This window comes from Lemur catta, chromosome 15, assembly GCF_020740605.2.
Source record: "Lemur catta isolate mLemCat1 chromosome 15, mLemCat1.pri, whole genome shotgun sequence".
Classification (NCBI taxonomy): Eukaryota; Metazoa; Chordata; class Mammalia; order Primates; family Lemuridae; genus Lemur; species Lemur catta.
Window position 1 is genome coordinate 38,988,083 of NC_059142.1, and position 19,539 is coordinate 39,007,621.

Below are 19,539 nucleotides of genomic sequence, written 5' to 3' on the forward strand. Positions count from 1 at the left end.
ACCTTAAGGACGATGCTTAGAGACTATGCAAGAATCCTGCTTCTCCTTGAACTCTGACCCACTAATTTTTACATCCATCAGTAGAGAGAAGGAGTCCTTGTCACCCACTGGGTCCAAGAGTCTCATTTGCTCTGGACTCCTTCAGGGACTGTGGCTTTCAGGAGAGATTTTGGGGGGTCTGGGCCCAGAGAATGGACTCTTTCTTGCTCCTCATCTGGTCCCAAAGCCGGATTGGTCCTCCTCGAACCCACTCTGTACCCCAAGACACTCCCATGCGTGGAGAAATATCCAGTGTTTCCCAGATCATTGTCTGGGGTCTTTTCCTAGGCCCCGCCAGCCCCGCCAGCCCTGGGGGAAGGAAGGGGCCAAGCCATGTCCTCCGCATGTCATAGGTGGGAAGTCTGAGGTCCAGAAAAGCTCACAGTCCAGTGACAAGTTAGGGCCCCCCTGTGATTCCCACATGCCCAGGGTCTGCCCCGGGCTGGGCTTCTCTCTCCTGGCAGAGTCTTGTGCCCTCCTCCTTCTCTGCCCCTTCACACCCTCCCCTGCCCCCTTCACCTTGCCCATCCCTCTGCCCACTAAGTCCCAGCTATCTGTGTGTGGAGAAGGTAAAGTGTCCCAGAGCTCAGGGCTGTCACTTGCAGGGACACTGGGCTGGGGACTGAGCGGCCTCTGCTGCCAGAGGGCAGGGCTCGCGTGGGGGCCGGGAGTAGGCCAGCGGGCAGGATTGCAGCACGGGAGGCAGTCAGGAGCCTACAGCACCTCCCAAGGCCCTGGGGCTCCCTTTCCCCCAGAGAGCACTGCCACCCGCCGATTTCCCAGGCCAGCCTGCCTGTCTGGGCCAAGTGTCCTCGAGAGCCTGGGCTGACACAACAGATGGGCTAAACAAATCATTTCAGTTTGTCCACAGCCGTGTCTGAGCCTCCTAGCTGGGCTGCAAAGCTGACAGACAGACAGTGACCATCCACCTTATAGACGAAGACGGTTCAGAGGTTCAGAAGGTTCAGACCCTCCCAAGGGCCAAGGAAGCTGCTTGGTCAGGGTTCCACCCCAGCTCTGCTGGCTGCAAGGCTCACTTTTCAATGACAGGTCCCCTCCTGCTGGAAAGTCCTCAAAAGGCAGAGCCTAAAAGGGCCTCAGCAGTCACCTAGACCAGCCCCTTAACTTTACATGTAGAAAACATGAGCCCCAGCTAGGGAAAGGGACCTGTCCAAAGTCACACAGCAGAGCCTGCTTCAAAAACGCAAAGTGTGGCCGGGCAGGGTGGCTCATGCCTGTAACCCCAGCACTATGGGAGGCTGAGGTGGGAGGATCACTTGAGGCCAGGAGTTTAAGACCAGCCTCGGCAACATAGTAAGACCCCAACTCTACAAATAAAAATGAAAAATTAGCTGGGTGTGGTGGTACGTTCCTGTAGTCCCAGCTACTCAGGAGGCTGAGACAAGCGGGTCACTTGAGCCCAGGAGTTGCAGACTGCAGTGAGCTCTGACCACACCACCACACTCCAGCCTGGGCAACATGGCAAGACCTGTCTCTAAACAAACAAAAAAAAGTTTAAATGTCACCCAGAGTTCTGAGCAGGGCAGGGTAAGAATATGTGTAGGGTGAAAAGGGCTGTCCCTGCACCCCAGAATCAAGTTCAGGCTGTTAAAATACAGACAATAGGTGGCCAAGGCCAAGCATTAGATGGGTTTGCAAATCTCCAAACCCCTGTCAGCTCCCAGTTCAGGGAAAGTACAGCTGAAATTCTCCAGCCCCTGAGCCGTGAGGCCCCACTGCACACCAGGTCTTGTCCCCAGCAGGCCAGTCCCCCTGCCGATCCCACATCCTCATCCATTCCCAACCTCTGCCTGAACTCCCACATCTGTCCTCCCCTCTACCCGGATCCCTCACGTCCTTTAAGGCCAAGCCCCAGTTGGACACATAGCTTTAAGATACAATTCCTGCAAACTTTGTGGCATAAAGTAGCTGCTCAATGAAGGAAGGGAGGAGGAAGGGAGGGAGGGAGAGGGGAAAGGGAAGAGGCCAAGGGAATGCAGAAGAGAGGATGGATGGATGGATGGATGGACAGCGGGCAGGTGGACAGATGGACACGTGAGTGGGAGGAAGGTGAGAAGGAAAGGGGAGGGATGGGTGGATGGATGGGGTGGGCCGGCAGGGAAGCAGAAGAAGGGATGAATGGAAGGAAGGAATGACAACGGGTTGGTGGACAGGGATGAATGGCAGGTGGGGGAAGGGTGGATGGAGCTGGTAGCCCAGCCCGGGGGCAGGAGGGCAAGCATCCCAGAGGAGCTCTTAACTCATCTGCACCTTGAAAATGAGCAGATGCTAAGTGAGCACAGGAAGTGAGGAAGGACAGCCCATTCGCCCAGGGAAGCACCTGAGCAGAGACGCAGAGGTGTGCAACGCCGGTCTGATGGAAACTGCACGTGGTTAAGCCTTGATGGAGCTTCCAGCTCAAGACTGGACCTTCCTGACTTTATCCTGCCACACGGGGGCCACCAAAGGGTTCTAAGCTGGGGAGTGATGCTGCCAGCTGTGTTTCCAAGGCCACTCTGATATCCACATGGAGCACATTTGGTGGGATTTGCAGGGGAGGAAAACCTGTAAGGAAGATTAGCTATTACCCAGGTAAAGGAGGGTATTGGCTCAGACCTCTCCTGTCCCAGGAAGTCCCACCCATCACCTGAGGTCACCTGGGTTTCTCCCCTTCTCTGCCCTCCCACTGCCTCTGTGATCGGTGCCCCCCATTCTACTTGCTATAGTGCCTTAGGGGGCCACAACCTGTTTTTCACCTAGGAGGGGCTCGGCACGGCAATTTACTGCAATTACTCTGGTCTGGTTGGGGGGACACAGCCCTTGCCCTTGGGCTGCCCAGTCTGATGGAGGAGGGCAGCCAGGCCTAGAGTTTTCTGTCCCTCAGACCAAGGGGAGCTGAGAGCTGAGGAGCCACCGGGGGGGTGGGTCAGCACATGGCTTCTTGGAAAGGGTGCGCTTTGACACAGGTTTTGAAAGAGGAAGAGCCCCAGAGGGTGGAGCGGGAAGAGGGCATTCCCAGCCAGGGGTGTGGCTGTGGGAACTCCAGCTCCCGGTGGTGAGGCGAGGAGTCAGCACCTGGGAGTCCGAATGGCTGTGTCAGGAGTCCTGAATGCCCGGGCAGCAGAATGGGGAGAAGGGAAGGAGGGGAGCTTGGGGTTCCCAGCTGTTCTAGCAGCCTCACAGGGAGAAAAAAGAGGAGTCGTGTCCACCAGTTAGAGGTCTGGGAGAAGGGTCAGCCTCTTGCAGCCCACCCCACCCCTGCAGAATGGGATACCGAGTAGGATTGGGGAAGGAGCGGGGCCTCCTCAGTTAGAAAGACCAGGGCTCAAGTCTGGGCTCCACCACTGACTGGCCATGTGACCCTGGACAGACCACTGCAGCCCTCCCAGCCTCGGCTCCCTCTCAAGTGGGAAGAACAACAGTTCCTACCTGGTGGGCTTATTGGGAGGAGTAGCTACGTCCGGGCAAGCGGCCAGCGTGGTGCTTGGTGCAGAGGAAATGTTTGCCAAAACTTCCTGTCAATTAAACCCTAGAGTTGGACCAAAGGGGATTGAGGGAGCACAAATGGAGAACAGGTGTCATCATTCAGCCAAAGACCTTGAGGCAGAGAACAAAGAGCTGGAGCTCAGAGCGCCGGGGCTGGGAGCAAGCAGGGAGCTGCGGGGGGGGCTGCTGAGGCCAGCAGGGTGACAGGCTGGTGAGTCTGCCAGGGCCTGGTGGGGTGGAGATTGCGGGAACAGGGCAGGCCTGGACACCCCAGTAAGCAAGAGTCAGCAGGATGTTTGGGTGTGAGGGGAGAAGGCAGGGGAGCTGCCAGTGGGACCTGGGGACTGGAGGCCTCGCGCTGGCCTTGCCCAGCCCTGGAGTGAGGGAGATGTGGAAGCGGCCCCTCAGATGCCAACGCAGTCCTGAGGCCACTCAGCATCAGCCCCGACCTGGTTCTTCTCCTCCCAGCCCTGCCTGTCAGTGCAATGGGAGGCAGTACCTGCAAAAAAAAAAAAAAAAAAAAAAAGACTATTTCTATGTCCCCCAGTTCCAAAAGAAGGCTTGGATGGCTTATGATAAAAGACACATGCATAATAAAACAAAATATCCAGCATGGCTAGAAGAAAAATAAATCAAGCATTGGGTAACAGGGTACATTGACGAGCACATTGTCGTTGCAAGCGACAGAAACTCAGCTTGCATTCGCTTTAAAAAGAGGCGGTTTGCTGGTTCAGGGCTCACATCACCACAACAAGGCAGAAAAGGCACAGAGGCCCCTTGGGAGGAGGCTGGACCTTGGCGGAGGCAGCCCTGAACTCATCCTCGGCCCAAGGTCAGAGAGGATCAGCTCAAACCTGAACGATCCCAGGGAAAGCTTCTGCATGGCCCGATGTGGCCAGCGGCTGGAATCTGATGACAAACCCAGCGGGTACACATGCCCCCAGCCCATGACCAGGGAGGAAGGTATCAGGAGAAAGGGCACCCTTAGCAGCTAAGTAGCCCCCCAGGTTTGTGTCTACTGCAAAAGGAGGGGTCATTGCAGGGAAGAAGGAGGCAACCAGACCTGACACTTAGCTCTGGGTTTCCCAGCAGCCAAGATAAGGAGCAAACTGGAATTTGAAACTCTCCTCAACTCCCAAGGAGGCCCGTCTGACTGTCAAAGGAGACAAACATCCTCTAAGGTCTGAGAAGAATCTGTCTTCATAGACTGATTGTGGTAGTGGTAGAGGTGATGGTGGTGATGATTGTGGTAGTAGCCGTGATAGTGGTTGTGATTGTGGTCGTGGTGGTGATGATGATGGTAGTGATCATGATGGCGGTGGTGGTGGTAGAGAATGCAGATATGAAAATGGAACCCCTGAGTCAAGTCTCTCGGTGGGACAGAACAGAGCCAGCTTAAGCAGGGCTCCCCTAGGAAGAGCTTAGGGGTAAAACACACGCTCTTACACTCTCCTTCCAAAAGGCTAACATGTAAGGAGGGTACCCTGGGCCAGGTCTTAACTTCATCATCTCTTCTAATCCTCAGAATCACACTACAAGGCAGGGCAAATACTAGCCACTATTTAGGACTTTGTTAAGTCCAGAGCCCAGTCCTCACCACCCCACCTAGCAGAGGAGGAGAGAAAGGAGAGACATCAGCCAAGGCCCGGTGTTGAGAAAGCACACCACGGGGACCGCCCACCCACACACACTGGAGGGGCCTCCAGGAGGAGGACAAAGAACACCATTCTCTGCACAGGCGCAGTAAGTGAGGATCTCGTTTAGGACCAGGCGGCTCCTGATTTATCACTGTAGCCCACCCTGCACCCACCCCAAGCCCAGCACAACACCTGGCCCAGAGCAGCCTCTAAGTGGACATGGGCTGCATTCACTGGGCTACTGCTGGAACTCACCTTCTCTGCAGACCTGATCAAGTCAAACGAGGCCAGAGATCTGCTCACCTGGAAGACCTATGCACAGGTGGCACTGTGGGCGGGGAGGATTCTGACACCCCACCTACTAGTCATGCACCCTTGGGTAAGTCGCTCAGCCTCCCTGAGCCTTAATTTCCTCACCTGTAAAATGGGCTGAGCAGGTGCGTGGAGACAGCGAGGAGGCATTTGCTCCAGTTCAGCCTTAGGAAGCAGAACACAGCTGCCTGTCTGCAGCCTCGCCGCTGGAATCAAATGAAGCAATCATAAGGTGGTAGCATTAAAAACTGTCAACAGGGAGAGGGAAGGAGCAAGAAGCATTTATTGAATACTTACTGTGTGCTTTGTCCACCTTTAATCTCCTTTAATTATTGCATGAACCCCTTCAGGTAAATACTACTACCCTAAATTTACAGATGAGGAAACTGAGACCCAGAGAGATGGGGGGATCCACCCAAGTTCACACCAAACTTCAGCCCCAGGTTGGCCCCTACCCTCCTCCCACTATCCCACACTGCTTCCTGCGAGGGACTACGATCGGACTTTAGGTTTATTTCTTTTCTTTCAGTTATCACTTTTCATTTGTATAGTCATATTATCAGCTAAGCCACAAAGTAAATTAAAAATCTATTTTATGGCAATATAAAATTGACAGGCCAGGATGTTAGTGTGTGCAATCCGTTTTTAATTAGGAAGCTGATGTGGTATTCGACAAATTAATTGACTCTTCAGTTCTTAAATTTTTGCTTAATATCTTTATTCATATATACAACTTTTTGTACATGCATAAAAATGTGTGCACTTCTTTTTCTTTTTCTGTTTTTCTTGGATTCCCTCTTCCCTCTGTCCCACCCCGACCCAGAGGGAGTCTATGTTAATAATCTCATACGTGTCCTTTGGTATTTTTGGTGCTCATGTAACCACAGGCACACATACATGCGTTTACGTAAAGGAGGGGAAGAAGATGGTTATTGTTCATTTCACACAAGTGAAATCAATTCACTTCTGTGCTTCTCTGCATCGTACATTTCTCTCTCCCAATGCCTTGAGGAATCCTCCTTGCCATCTGACACAGCTGCAATTTATTGATGGTGACGGCTGCTTAATACTCCATGGAAGGAGTGGGCCATTATTTATTCAAGTCTTCCACTACCAACAGAAAAGTTGCTTTCCATTTTCTGCCACTACAAGTAATGAAGCAGTAAATATTCTCGCACATATGTCCTTTTATACCAATCTTTTATTTCCATTAATTTAACATCAAATGACGCCCCTTAAATAATTTGAAAATCATCTTTGCTGTACACTCACACATCATGAAGCTGGAAAAGAATCTGGGAGAATAAACACTTTGGGGACAGAACAATGGATGAATATTTTTATTTTCTGTATTCCCTTTGATGTTGTCACACTATTTGTATGGTAGATAAAAGCTGGAAAGAACAAGACGTGTGTGTTTTATGTGTCACCACCCTATCATTGTAGGAGAAAGAGGGACCCTTGCAACCCGAAAGTGTGTCAACAAGGGGGTGATGTCAGAAAAGGGGTGTCTTTCTGAATAGCTGCCACTGCTGCTTTAACACTCCTCGATCTGCTCAAAGCCCTTCAGGAGTCTGAGACTGTTGGGGAAGGGGGGACGCAGAGCTCTATCTGCCCGTGGTGGGGACCCAGACAGCACATCAGAGGAAGAGCCTGGTGAGCAGCTCCACCTGCTTGGTGCCTCAGCTCTCTCTGATGGGCTCTGTCCCTCCAGGGCTCAGGAAGATATTTGCTTTCTCTTCCACGATAGCGCGTCAGTATACCTACCCATGGAGGCTGCCTTATGCCAACGGGATGAGAGGCACATGGAACCCAAAGAAGCCTGCCCTCAAGAAACTTGCTTCCGAGAAGGTTCCACGGAGACCTGAACACGCAGAGACGTCTATAGCAAACCTCTGAGGCTCGACTCCACAAGTCTTCACTAAGTGTCGCTCAGGCGCTGGGTACTGTCTAAGGGTTGGTGGGGGACAAGCAAAACAAGCAGTTTCATTGGTGTTTACCTTTCAGGGAGCAGTGAGAAAGTCTCAAACACCAAGCCACAGCAGTGGGAAGATAAGCCTAAGAAATTGCTTATCTCAGACTTTAGGAGAGACACTGGGCTGCTTCTAGCTCTAGGAAACAATGGGCCCAAAGAAAGCAAAATTTACAAGCTCGCACTCAGTCATTGACATCAGCAGACACGCTTTATGGGCCGTCATTAATTCTCACTCTAGTCATTGTTTTAGCACTTTATGCAATTATCTAAAACAATATTTCACAAACCTTGAAGTAACTCAAGCATAAGGAATGTGAGGGTGTGTTCAAAATGGACAGGTTACAAAGAACATTGGGATTACTCCATCCGACTCCTGTCTCAGGGGCCAGCATCTCAGGAATTGGGGAAGACTAGCCACGAGCAAAATGCAGTCTGATCAGGGACTTGAATGCCAGCTTGCAAAATGCAGGCAGCAAGCGGTTTCCAGATGCAACAAAACCGGTACCCTTACTGAAGGGGAAACTCACATTTCTGCATAACGCTATTCTTCTATTTAAAAGGGACTCGTGTTTTGTTTCCACATGGTACGGCAATGAACAGGAGAAACGTGATTCCTGCTCTCAGGGAATTTTACTGACGAGCTGTGAGACCCCAAGAAAGTTTATTTTTCCCTTAATTTCTCTCAACTTCAGTTTCCTCATCAAGTAGAGGCTTTTCTTCTGGAGCTTCCCAAGGGTGCACTGATTAAAGGTATGCACTCGGAAGACAGCGGGACAGACACCTTCTTTAAAACAGCTCCCCTCGCCCCTTGCCCATGGTATTCTATGTCCTCTGTTCTGGCATCTCATTAATGAACAACTCATAATGTGTGCGCCAGCCCAGGAGTTGTTTAGTAACCCAGGCCAGGATTATGTCTCTATATAAGGGTCCTTCCATAACATCAGCTTTAAAAGTGACAGACAAATCAATTTACCAAAGAAGTTTTAAAAGATATCACTCAAAGTTAGTGAGCATGTTTTGAAATAGGCACTCCCATTCCCTGCTGGCAATGTATGCAAATTGACACAACTTCTCTATAAATCAATTTAGCCATGTAAATCAAGCACCTTAAAACATTTGTATTTTCTCACTTAGTAATTAGACTTCTGGGAATCTAGCCAAAGGAAATAATCCAAAATATTTGTAAGAGCTTTATGCAGAATGATGATGCTCATTTCTGCATTATTTTCAATGGCAACCAAAAAAGAAAGAAACAGCATTTAAAAATGTGTGACACAATTCACAATTGCAAAGATGTGGAAACAACCCAAGTGCCCATCAATACATGAGTGGATTAATAAAATGTGGTACATGTATACCATGGAGCACTACTCAGCTATAAGAAACAATGGTGATATAACACCTCTTGTATTTTCCTGGATAGAGCTGGAACCCATTCTACTAAGTGAAGTATCCCGAGAATGGAAAAATAAGTACCACATGTACTCACCATCAAATTGGTTTCACTGATCATCACCTAAGAGCACATTTAGGAATAACATTAATCGGGTGTCGGGCAGATATGGGGGGGAGGGGATGGGTGTATACATACATAATGAGTGCGATGCGCACCGTCTAGGGGATGGGCACCCTTGAAGCTCTGATTTGGCGGGGGGGGTGGGGGGCAAGGGCAATATATGTAACCTAAACTTCTATATCCCCATAATATGCTGAAATAAAAAAATAAAAAATAAATAAAAATAAAAAAGAACTAATATACACAAAAAATCCAGATTTATTCATAATAAACTAATTTTAGAAAAAATAAAAATGCGTTGACACTTTTAATAGCATGGGAAAGTGTTTCTCTTATAATATTAATAAAAAATTGAATGCAAAATGGTATAGACATTCGGTGTAATTGTAATTATAACTTGTAATATATATCAATATATTTTTCATTTATGTATATTAATGACGGGTATATGTTCTGAGAAATGTGTCATTAGGAGATTTTGTCGCTATGTGAACATCAAAGTGTACTCACATTAACCTAGATGCTATAACCTACTACACACCTAGGCTACATGGTGAAGCCTATGGCTCCCAGGCTACAGACCCGTACAGCACGTTACTGTACTGAGCACTGAAGGCGACTGTAACACAGTGGCAAGTATCTGTGTAGCTAAACGTATCTAAACACAGAAGAGGTACAATAAAAATACAATATCATAATCTTAGGGGACCATCACCGTGTTTACAGCCCATAGTTATATAGCACATGACTGTATATATTCAATATATACTAGATGAGAAAGAAACTCGCAAAAATATTACCAGTGATTATCTTTGGGTATCGGAATTTAGGGTTCAGTCTGACTCATAGGCTCACCCTCTGGCCCTGGGGACAGTGTTGGTGGCCAGCAATAGGGAGACATTTGCTGAACAACCAACAGCCATTGTCCATTGAGACGTGAACACTAGAGTAATGAATCAGACTCGGCAACCTGGAAAGACGAATATGATTTTATCATGTAAGGCAGGGACTTTGGGTTAAACTGGCAGGTTAAACATGCAGTTTGTCTCCACCTTCTAAACACAACTAAAATTACTGTAAATGGATAAAATCCATTTTGACAAAGAGAGCAGGAGATTAGATTATAGCAACAAAATTTTGGAAGGTGGAAAATAGGCACAAAGAAAACTCAGTGCTTGCCCAGGGAGAAGCCACGACGCAAGCAGATTCACACTTCAGAAGCCTGGAAAGGCTCTGGACTAGGAGGCACCAGGCACCTCTGAAAGTGGGGGCAAGGGAGCTAGAAACAGGAGGACAGGTTAGAAGTAGGGACAGAATAGGCGCAGTGGCTCACACCTGTAATCCCAACACTTTGGGATGCTGAGGCGGGAGGATTCCTTGAGGCCAGGAGTTCGAGACCAGCCTGGGCAACATAGTGAGACCCTGTCTCTATAAAAAAAATTTAAAAAAAAAAAAAAAAGCAAGAGGCCTCCATAGTTTCTCTCTCTCCCCACCAGCCTGATGCCAATCATTTCTTCTTTACCCCAGAGAAACTAGAGGTTTACACTAGAGAATTCACCCAGAGGGACTCTGAACCCTGAGACACCAAGCATGGCCAAGTGCAGATGTAATAAACTGAAATCAATCAGTTAGCAGGTTAGCTGAGACTCAGACCCTCTCTGTCCCCTTCCCCCATGCAGCTTCCAGAAAGCTGGTAGCTTTTACAATCCAGACAGGAAATAGAGACATCCCTTCTGAGGAAGACCCTACCCAAGTGTCTGTCCCCCAGTGAAATAGCTTATCCTCCACCAGACAATTCCACAGTAAAACCTGCTAAAGAGAGAGACCCCAAGGTGGACAGCGCTCCCTCCCACCCTCCAGCACAGGAGCCGAGGGGTAGAGTTAAGAGCTCAAGCTTTGGAGTCTTTGTGTTAAAAATATCTAAAAAGGCAGAGTGGTAGTAAAAGAAAAGCACTGACTTTGTGGCCAGACAGACCTAAGCTTGAACTCCCGTCACGCCACTGACTGTCTGCTTGGTTTTACGCAAGTGACTTAACCTCCCCGAATCCCAGGAGCTGTTGACTTCAAAGTGGGCCTGACCACTCCCACCTCACAGAGTTGCTACGAAACTGTCATGAGAGGACCCCTGCAGAATGCCAGACAGTGCCTGCCAGCACGCGTGAACACTCCCCTTCCTGAGTCCCACCTCCCACTCCCACACGGCGTGCAGGTCCTCCAGGGAGGCCCCCCCGGGTCCCTGAGGTTTGTTTCCTCTCCTGCATGTCTCAGGCTATGGAGCCCCAGAAGGGTTTCTGGGAGGTTTCTTCACCTCCCCTCCCACCAGTTCAAGAATGGAGACGACACAGGTTTGCATCAACCAGAAAGTCAGCTTTATTAGCCCGCCACCAGCGGAGGGGAGGGGAGACAGCTGGGAACCGTGCCGAGAGAGCAGGATCCTGACTCTGGGCCTTCAGGAGGTGAGGCCGGCGGGAGGGCAGGAGGCTCTGGTAGAGGCAGCTCAGTGCTTGGAGCTCTGGCTCTGGCTGAAGCTGGCCGAGCCCTGCTCCTTGAGGATGGGCCGGGTCTGGTGGCCGGAAGAGGACGAGGAGGAGGTGAAGACTGTTGGAGAGAGAGGAGGTGAGAAGGGCTACGGCAGCTAAGCAGGCTCCAGGGCAGGGGGAGGGGAAGGCCGGGGGCTCTGGGGAGAAGGGCCTGGCCCCGACCCGTGGAACCGGCAGAGGGGCTGCAGTGCTGGGGGCCTTGGGAGCCTTACCTTCGCGGGAAGAATACGACTGGCCGGACGTGTGCTGGGACAGGAGGCTGTAGGAGAGGAAAGGTGGGGCAGTTAGATGTGCTGGGAGAAGCAAGTGGGGGCTGAGGGTCTAGGAGGTAGGACTTGGCCCCCCACTCACTGGGCGTCCTCGCCCTCCAGCAAGCGGCGGTAGGTGGCGATCTCCTGCTCCAGCCGTGTCTTCACGTCCAGCAGGATCTTGTACTCCTGGCTCTGCTGCTCCATCTCGCAGCGCAGCTGCGCCAGCTGCTCCTCCACGCTGTCGATCAGCCCCTGGATCTGGGACAGCTGCACGCAGTAGCGGCCTTTGGTCTCCTCCAGGCTGTTCTCCAGGGATGCTTTCTGCAGATGAGAAAGAGAGAAAAAGTCAATGAAGGTGGTCACTCCTGTCCCTCCGGGTCTCTGGGCATGTTTCCTGAGAGTTGCGTGGATTTTTGACCCCAGCTGGGGTATTGATGGGGCAGGCAATATGGAGGAAATTTATTCCACCATTCTGAACCTTAATTTCCTCATCCATATGATGGGTACAATGAGCCCTCCAGCCCCACTCCTGGGAAAAGAAAGGCGGAGCTGGATTGGGGCAGTGTTGGGGGGTGGCCATTACTGGTGAGGTAGGGGCTGCAACTGGGCTGAGTCCTCCATACCATGCTGAGCTGGGACTGCAGCTCGATCTCCAGGCTCTGGAACACCCTCCGGAGCTCAGCCACCTCGCTGCGCCCGCTCTGTATCAGTTCGCTGTTAGAGGCCACTTCTTTGTTCAGCTCCTCGGTCTGAGATAGGACAGAAGAGCAGAGGGTATGAGGGGCTCCGGCAGCCCCCGGCTGAGAAGTCCTGCGGGAGGGCTGAGGGCCTGAGCCCCACCTTGCTCAGGAACCAGGCCTCAGCGTCTCTGCGGTTCTTCTCTGCCATCTGCTCGTACTGGTCGCGCATCTCGTTAAGGATGCGGCTCAGGTCCACGCCGGGCGCTGCGTCCATCTCCACGTTGACATCCCCACCGGTCTGACCCCGCAGGGCAAGCATCTCCTAGGAAGGAACAGCAGGAAGCGGTCAGCTCAGCTGATTCCTCTCCCGGCCCTGGGTGGATGTGGCAACCCCACCAAGCCCGCCAACCACCCCCAAAGCCAGCAGCGCACCCACCTCCTCGTGGTTCTTCCTCAAGTAGGCCAGCTCCTCCGTCAGGCTCTCAATCTGCATCTCCAGGTCGGTCCTGGCCAGGGTCAGCTCGTCCAGCACGCGGCGCAGGCCGTTGATGTCGGCCTCCACGCTCTGGCGCAGGGTCAGCTCGTGCTCGTACCTGGCAGGGCAGAGGTCAGGGCCTCAGGCTCCATCCCTGAAGATTCTGAGCCCCCAGGTCTGCTGGCCTTGCTGAACAGACAGCCCCACTCCATGCCCTCTGCCCTCTTCCCTCTGCCCTCTGCCCTCAGCCCAGCATGCTGGCGCTCACTTGGTCCTGAAGTCATCAGCTGCCAGCCTGGCGTTGTCGATCTGCAGAATGGGCTGTGCGTTCTCAATGGTGGCTGCAATGATCTGGATGGGGATGGAGGACAGCGGACCTGGTCAGCCAAACGTCCCTGCTGCTCCAGGGTGAAGGGCAGAGAGGGGCAAGAGGAATCTCCCCAAACACAGGGGTCTCCTGCTGGCAGGCAGCCCCTGCGCTCCCCCAGCCAGGTTGGGATGCCTTCTCCCAGCTCGGGGTGTGGGGGGCGGCTCCCACATCGCCGACCACCCCAACTCTGGGCCCAAGGCTGAGAAGCTGAGCATGCAGCTCAAGGAACCCTCGCAGGGAGCAGGAGATTCAGGGTTCCAGCCCCAGCTCAGACACAGAGATGCTGAAAAGGAACCTTCTGCCTCCTTCTCTGGGCAACCCTGGCCACTCCCCCAAGGTGCCTCAGTTTCCCTAATTATAAAATGAAATTGCTGGAAAGAGGTTTCCTAAGAGCCACTGCAGTCCTGGCCTTTCTCAACACGCTGTGGACCAGAGTCCACCCACCTTGTTCCTCAGGTCCTCGATGGTCCTGAAGTAGGGGCTGTAGTCTTTGGCCTCACTGGGCCGCTGCCTCTGGTACCAGTCGCGGATCTTCGCCTCCAGGTCAGCATTGGCCTCCTCCAGGGCGCGCACTTTGTCCAGGTAGGAGGCCAGGCGGTCGTTGAGGTTCTGCATGGTGACCTTCTCATTGCCCACCAGGAGCCCGTCACCACCGCCAAAGCCACCACCGAAGCCACCACCAAGGCCACCACCATATCCTCCGCCAAAGCCGCTACCCAGGGCCCCGCCAAAGCTGCTGCTGCTGCTGCTGAAGCCGCCGCCATAGCCGCCCCCCAGCCCGCAGGCTCCCCCGGAGGAGAAGCGGGAGGAGGAGACAGACAGGCCCCCGTAGGCGCTGGGGGCCCGGTAGGACCCTCCGGTCAGGACGGAGGAGATGCGGCTGGAGCCACCACCGATGCCACAGGAGCCCTTCATGGAGCTGGAGGAGGTGAACTGGCGGCTGCAGGTGGTCATGGTGCCGAGGAGGGAGGCGAGCGAGCGAGCTGGCAGAGAGAAGTGAAAGGTGCTCAGGGCGGCTGAGAGAGTGCTGTGGCTGCCTCACACGCAGCAGCCTTTATATGCATCTGGGGAAGGTGGGGCCCTCGGGTTTCATCACTCCGGGTCCTGCCCGGCTCCCCACTCTGGGCTGCTCAGCCCAGGGTCGACTCACTCCGCTGGGTGCTGGCTCAGGGTTCCCACCCAGCTCTGGGGGTGTGGGGCCCCGAGAAAAACACACAAACGCGAGTCGTCGTCGTCGTGACTCAGGCTGGGTGCTGGGAATCCGACTCCGTTCCTGGAGCCTGAGGGGCAGCGGGGCCTTGGCGAGGGCGGCACTGTGGCGGCTGCGTCCCCAGGCAGTGAGTCAGCCCATCGGAAGGACTCCCTGCCCCACGGTGACAGCCTTGGCTGAAAGAGACCTCAGGGATGCCATCCCGGGCTGTCTGGGGATGCAGCTTTGGGGATCCTAGAGTCCCGGCTCTCGGCAGGAGCTGGGTTCGTGGCTCCACTCTGCTTTGTGGCTGTGTGGCCAGAGGGCCGTCACCTCTGCTCTCTGGACCTGTTTCCCCTCGGTAATGACAAGGCTGGACTGGGCGACTGCAGAGTCCTTTCTAGTTCCAAAAATCCTAGGACCCTCTTTCCCCTGTTGGATCTAATCCCAGTTCCAGAGACAGCCTTGAGCCAGCAGGATTCCAGACGTGTGTGCACCTGGAAACAGCAGGTGCTGTGGAGACAGGTGGCCGCTGTCCCTACCCTGCCCCTTACAGCTGCATGGCAGGCTCTTTAGCCCCCCTGGTCTTCGGTGTTCTCATCTGTAAAAGGGGACAACACACCACCAGCAACAAAGAAACATGCAGGAAGGACCCCACTGGCCCTTGACCCCTGACCAGCTCTGCCCCTCCACTTCCTCTCCTTCCCTTCCAGCCACCAGCTGCTCACGCCTTCCGCCACACCCTGGCGCCCCCCCATGCCCCACACTCCCCCCTGAGGGGCACCCACTCCACACCGGCTCCTCCTCTCCCTCCTGCCCTCTCCTAATCACAGGCATCCACCTGTAGGCCCATGGGAGGGAGCCCCATCCTGCCACTACTGCCACGTGTGACCCCTGCCCCTGCCATGGGCTGCTGAGTCCCTGCATGGAAACGTTCCTATCTGGGGATCAGTTTCTAGCAGTTTCCTCTAATGTGTCCACAGATTCCAGGTGGGGCCCGGGAGCTTCACTCGTGCAGTTGTCGGGGGGCACAAGACTGGTCACCTGCCCGCTCAGGCAAAGCACGGAGTACCTGACGCATGTCACATGGTTCTGTGAGGGGGGTGTAAGGGGCATCCTTCCCACCAGCACTCCCCAGGGGAGGGAGCTGGGACGCAGGGACGGGTAAGTGGGCTCCCCAAGACAGCAGTCAACAGGGAGGTGGGATGTGCACCTGCCACGCCAGCCCCTCCCCTCCCACCAACGCACCGCTCTCTCTGCACATCTCAAATGTTCATCATTCTCTCGACCCTAGAGTTAACGCGCAGGTGAGTAGGACAGAAGGGGAAGCAGAGAGAGGCGGTGATTCACCCCAAGTCACTCGCTCTAAGCTGCTGAGCCGGGGCTAGAACCAGCCCTCCCAGGCACCCGCATTGCCTCATAGGCAGGGCCCGGGATCCCGGCTGCCACCCGCCTCCCCACAGTGGCCTGCACAGGCCTGCCCATGGCGGATGTGGCCGCGGCCTGAGAGCTTGGTCCAGCACCGAGGGCTGGAGGGAGGATCGAGGGGTCTGGGCACCCAGACAGAGGCCTCCTCGGGGTGCTGGGGTGACCCACAGCACTGGCCACTGTCCTTGGTCCATAGTGCCTCTGCAGAGGTGTGGGGAGCCCAGAGAGGGCTGGCCTCGGCCTGAGCTGCGCTGGGGCGGGGAATTCCCTGTCACAGCAGAACCAGGGCTTTGTCACACATCTCCTTCCGTCAGTCTCAGCCCGGAGGTGAGAGCAGAGCGGATGTGCACACCTGCGGGTCCCGAACCAAGAGAGGGAACCCGGTACTCCCCACTCTGACCCCAAAGGGGGCAGAGGGGACCCTGGAATCTTGGACGCCCAGGTGTCAGGGTGGGACTGGAGTTCAGGTCCAATCACAGACCCATTACCCTCAGAGCTTAAAATGGCCTTCAAGGCCACCCAGCCCTAATCAGGGAGTGTGAGCGCCTTGCCCCAGGTTAAACAGCACTGAGGTAAAGAGCAGAGACCGGACCAGGCTCCGGCTCCCAGGCCAAGGTTCGCACCGGCTCTCACAGTGGAGGCTCCGAAATCTTCACTGTCTGCCCCCAGTGCCCAGACACACACACACACACACACACACGTCTCCTTTCCAGTTGACTCAGTGCCCACCCCTGCCCCCCACTCTGGGATCACACACAGGCCCAGCGCTGAGGATCTGGGGACTTGCAGGGGCTGAGAAGCGGCAGGAAGTTGCCGACCAGCTCATCAAACTGCTCGGCCAGCTCCGGGGATCACACGCCCACCGCATGCCCCGCTCTCAGGGCTGGGGCAGGGAAGGGAGATGACAACATAGCCTCCAACCTTCAAAGAACTTATCATTTGACCCTGGAGAGAAAATGGGGGCCACAGAATACAGCACCTCACAGCAGGAAGTCCTGGGGAGCTGGGCCCATGTCACACCCCTCAGCAGGAGGCAGCTGTGGTACCGGCACCCCTTTGAGCCTCAGCAGGAGAGGAGGGGGCTGTCCTCCTAGCCCAGCCCTCTGAAGGGTCCTAGCGGGGCCTAGGAGTATCTGAGTCGGCAGAGAAGAAGCAGGGGCGTTTGCTCCACGCCAGCGGTGTACACCTGCCCCCAGCTCAGGACTGCGAAGCCTGGTGGGCACAGAGCACTGGGGCCCCCTCCAGGCAGCGATCCCCCCCCCCACCTGCCTCCTTCCACCCTCCTTGGCCTGCCCACGTCAGGCATGAGGTCATGTCACACCTGAGACAGCCGGGAAGCTCCATTGGCCAATGTCACGCCTCGGCTTGCAGGGATTCGCAACCTGGCTGGTCATCAGAGTCCCCATGGAGCTCCCAGCCCTGCTCCAACCCCTGCATCTTCAGGGCCCGGGACATGCCTGCTCGTGGGGCTGTTTTATAATATAAGCTCCGCAGCAGATGCCCAGGCTGGGAAGGCAGGAGGCAGCCCAGGGTGCTGGGGTGGGTTGCAGGGAGGCTGGGGGGAGAGAGGGCGCTGCTGCAGGGCCCCCAACCTTGGGGGGCAGGCCGGAGCCACAGGCTTCAGGGCAGCAGGAAAGAGCGGAGCCCCACTGAGCCAGGACAGAGCAGCCTGGAGTCGGGCAAGCAGGGGTGAGACAGGCCCCTGAGTGGGTGAGCCATTCAGCCTCTCGGAGCCTCAGTTTCCTTCTCTGGGAACTGGGAACAACAGCACTACCTCCCAGGCATGTTAGAGGATTTCCAGGTGAGATAAATAAAGCACCTGGCACAGCCTGGTGGCTATCATTACATTTATTCAGCAGTGTTTATAAAGCACCTACTATGTGCCAGGCACTGTGCTGGGCACTCAGACTCAAAGAACAAGACACAGAAGCCCTCAAAACATACAGTCAGGTGGGACAGAGAGGATGGTAAAAACCATCCCCACACCCTGTGGTCAGGCTGTGATGGGCGAGGGGCCTCGGGGAAACAGAGGAGGCAGGTCCCTGGGTGGGGGGAACAAATGTCCCAGTCCAGGCTCTGGCCCTGGGACTGGTCCCAGGGCCTGGGGAATCTGTGAGTGCCAGGCCCGCCTTAGAGGGTCCTCTCCCCTCCAGCGTGTTTTGGGTACACGTCACCCCCTCTAAACCTCAGCAGGAGAGGAAGGGGCTGCCCTCCTAGCCCAGCCCTCTGAAGGGTCCTAGCAGGGCCTCCGGAGTATTGGAGGACCTGTCACAACCCTTCACGGTGGTCTGCACGAACAATGGGCCCTGCAGGGGTACCGTGGCTCTGCCAAGCTTGGTCATAGCCTCTGCCCTGTGCCTGGGGCCAGACCCACCCTGGCTCTGGTCCCTCTGTGGCCCTCAACTCCCCAAAAGACACAAGAGACCCACACTGCAGAAGGGCTGAGGGAGTATCGCCAGAGCTGCCACTGTGCCCTGCTCACCACCCCAGACTGGGGGCTCCCTCACATCCCCCAGGGGCAGGTGCTGTCCCTCTGGGTCAGGGCCGGGTCTCCTCCCTCCCCTGGACTCAGTGGAAACCCAGGCACACAGTGATGCAACACCGTGGACAGAATGTCACCCCCACCTCCATCTCCCTGCAGGAGACGCTGCCAGGATGTCCCAGGGACTGGCTGTTCCTGCCACGGGCCTGGCCTGGGACTCAGGCGCGTGCGTCCATCATATGACAGCAGTGCGATGGCCCAGGGGCAGCCACAGACCTGCAGTTCTGCCTCACTGATGGAGAGGGGTGTGCAACCTTCTGTGTGGGGGACAGAGTGCGTGTGGATGAACCATGAGTCCCTCCACGGAGTCCCAGAGCCGGGCCCCCAATCCGGCCGCAGGCACATGTCCTCAGCAGCCTGGGCCTGCTTGGGGTGCCTGGACAAGGCAGCCAAAGTCCTCACGCCATCCCCGGGGAACCCCACCAGCAGGGTAGCCGCTGCCTCTACCTGCTCACTCCCAGCACACCTGGGTGCTCCCACACACACACCTGGTGGGGAGGGGCTTCTTCCCCAGCAGAGGGGCAGAGTCAGGCTCAGTCTCCAGTCCTCCCCACACTCCGAGCCCTCCTCACTCGCCCCATCAGTGAGAGTAGACCCGAGACTACAGAAGGGCCTGGGCGGGGCAGGGGTGAGGCTCAGCTCCTCTCCCCAGCACGGAGTGGGGTCCACCCCTCCCACGCCTTGCCCCACTACTGACACGCCAGGCACTGACACGCCAGGCTCCGACGAGGGCTGAGTCACGCTGGCTCACGGAGTCTCAGTGTCCCCATCCACACAATGGGGGCCTCTCCCCAGACCCTCCCGCTTCCTGGACTGTTGCTCAGGTGAGATCACCCTGCGGGATGAGCCAACCGCAGCCCAGGGCTGGTTCTTCTGGTTGTGGCCGGAAGTGCGGTGGGGCTGGTGGGAACCGAGCCTTCCTCCCGCCCTCCGTCCGTGTCCGCGCCGTCTTGGCTGCCAGGCAGCTGGGAGACGCCAGCCTCTGAGGGCGCAGAGCCCGCCCTTGCTTGCAGTCCTGCAGTTGCCGCTGTGGCACCAGCCCCGACCCCAGACAGTCCTGAGACTCACCGTCGTCGGGGCACCTAGCTGTGGCCCTTCT

General features: G+C 55.2%; 1 protein-coding gene across 1 annotated transcript; it reads right to left on the bottom strand.

Annotated features, from left to right (window-relative positions):
- Positions 1–11,311: 11,311 nt before the first annotated feature.
- On the bottom strand, positions 11,312–14,312 carry KRT16 (keratin 16). Its single transcript, XM_045526510.1, has 8 exons — positions 13,726–14,312; positions 13,180–13,262; positions 12,873–13,029; positions 12,597–12,758; positions 12,380–12,505; positions 11,857–12,077; positions 11,718–11,764; positions 11,312–11,563 (listed from the first exon to the last, which is right to left on the bottom strand). The coding sequence occupies exons 1-8, from the start codon at positions 14,233–14,235 to the stop codon at positions 11,463–11,465; spliced, it is 1,407 nt and encodes a 468-aa protein (XP_045382466.1). The 5' UTR covers positions 14,236–14,312; the 3' UTR covers positions 11,312–11,462.
- Between the last annotated feature and the right edge of the window lie 5,227 nt (positions 14,313–19,539).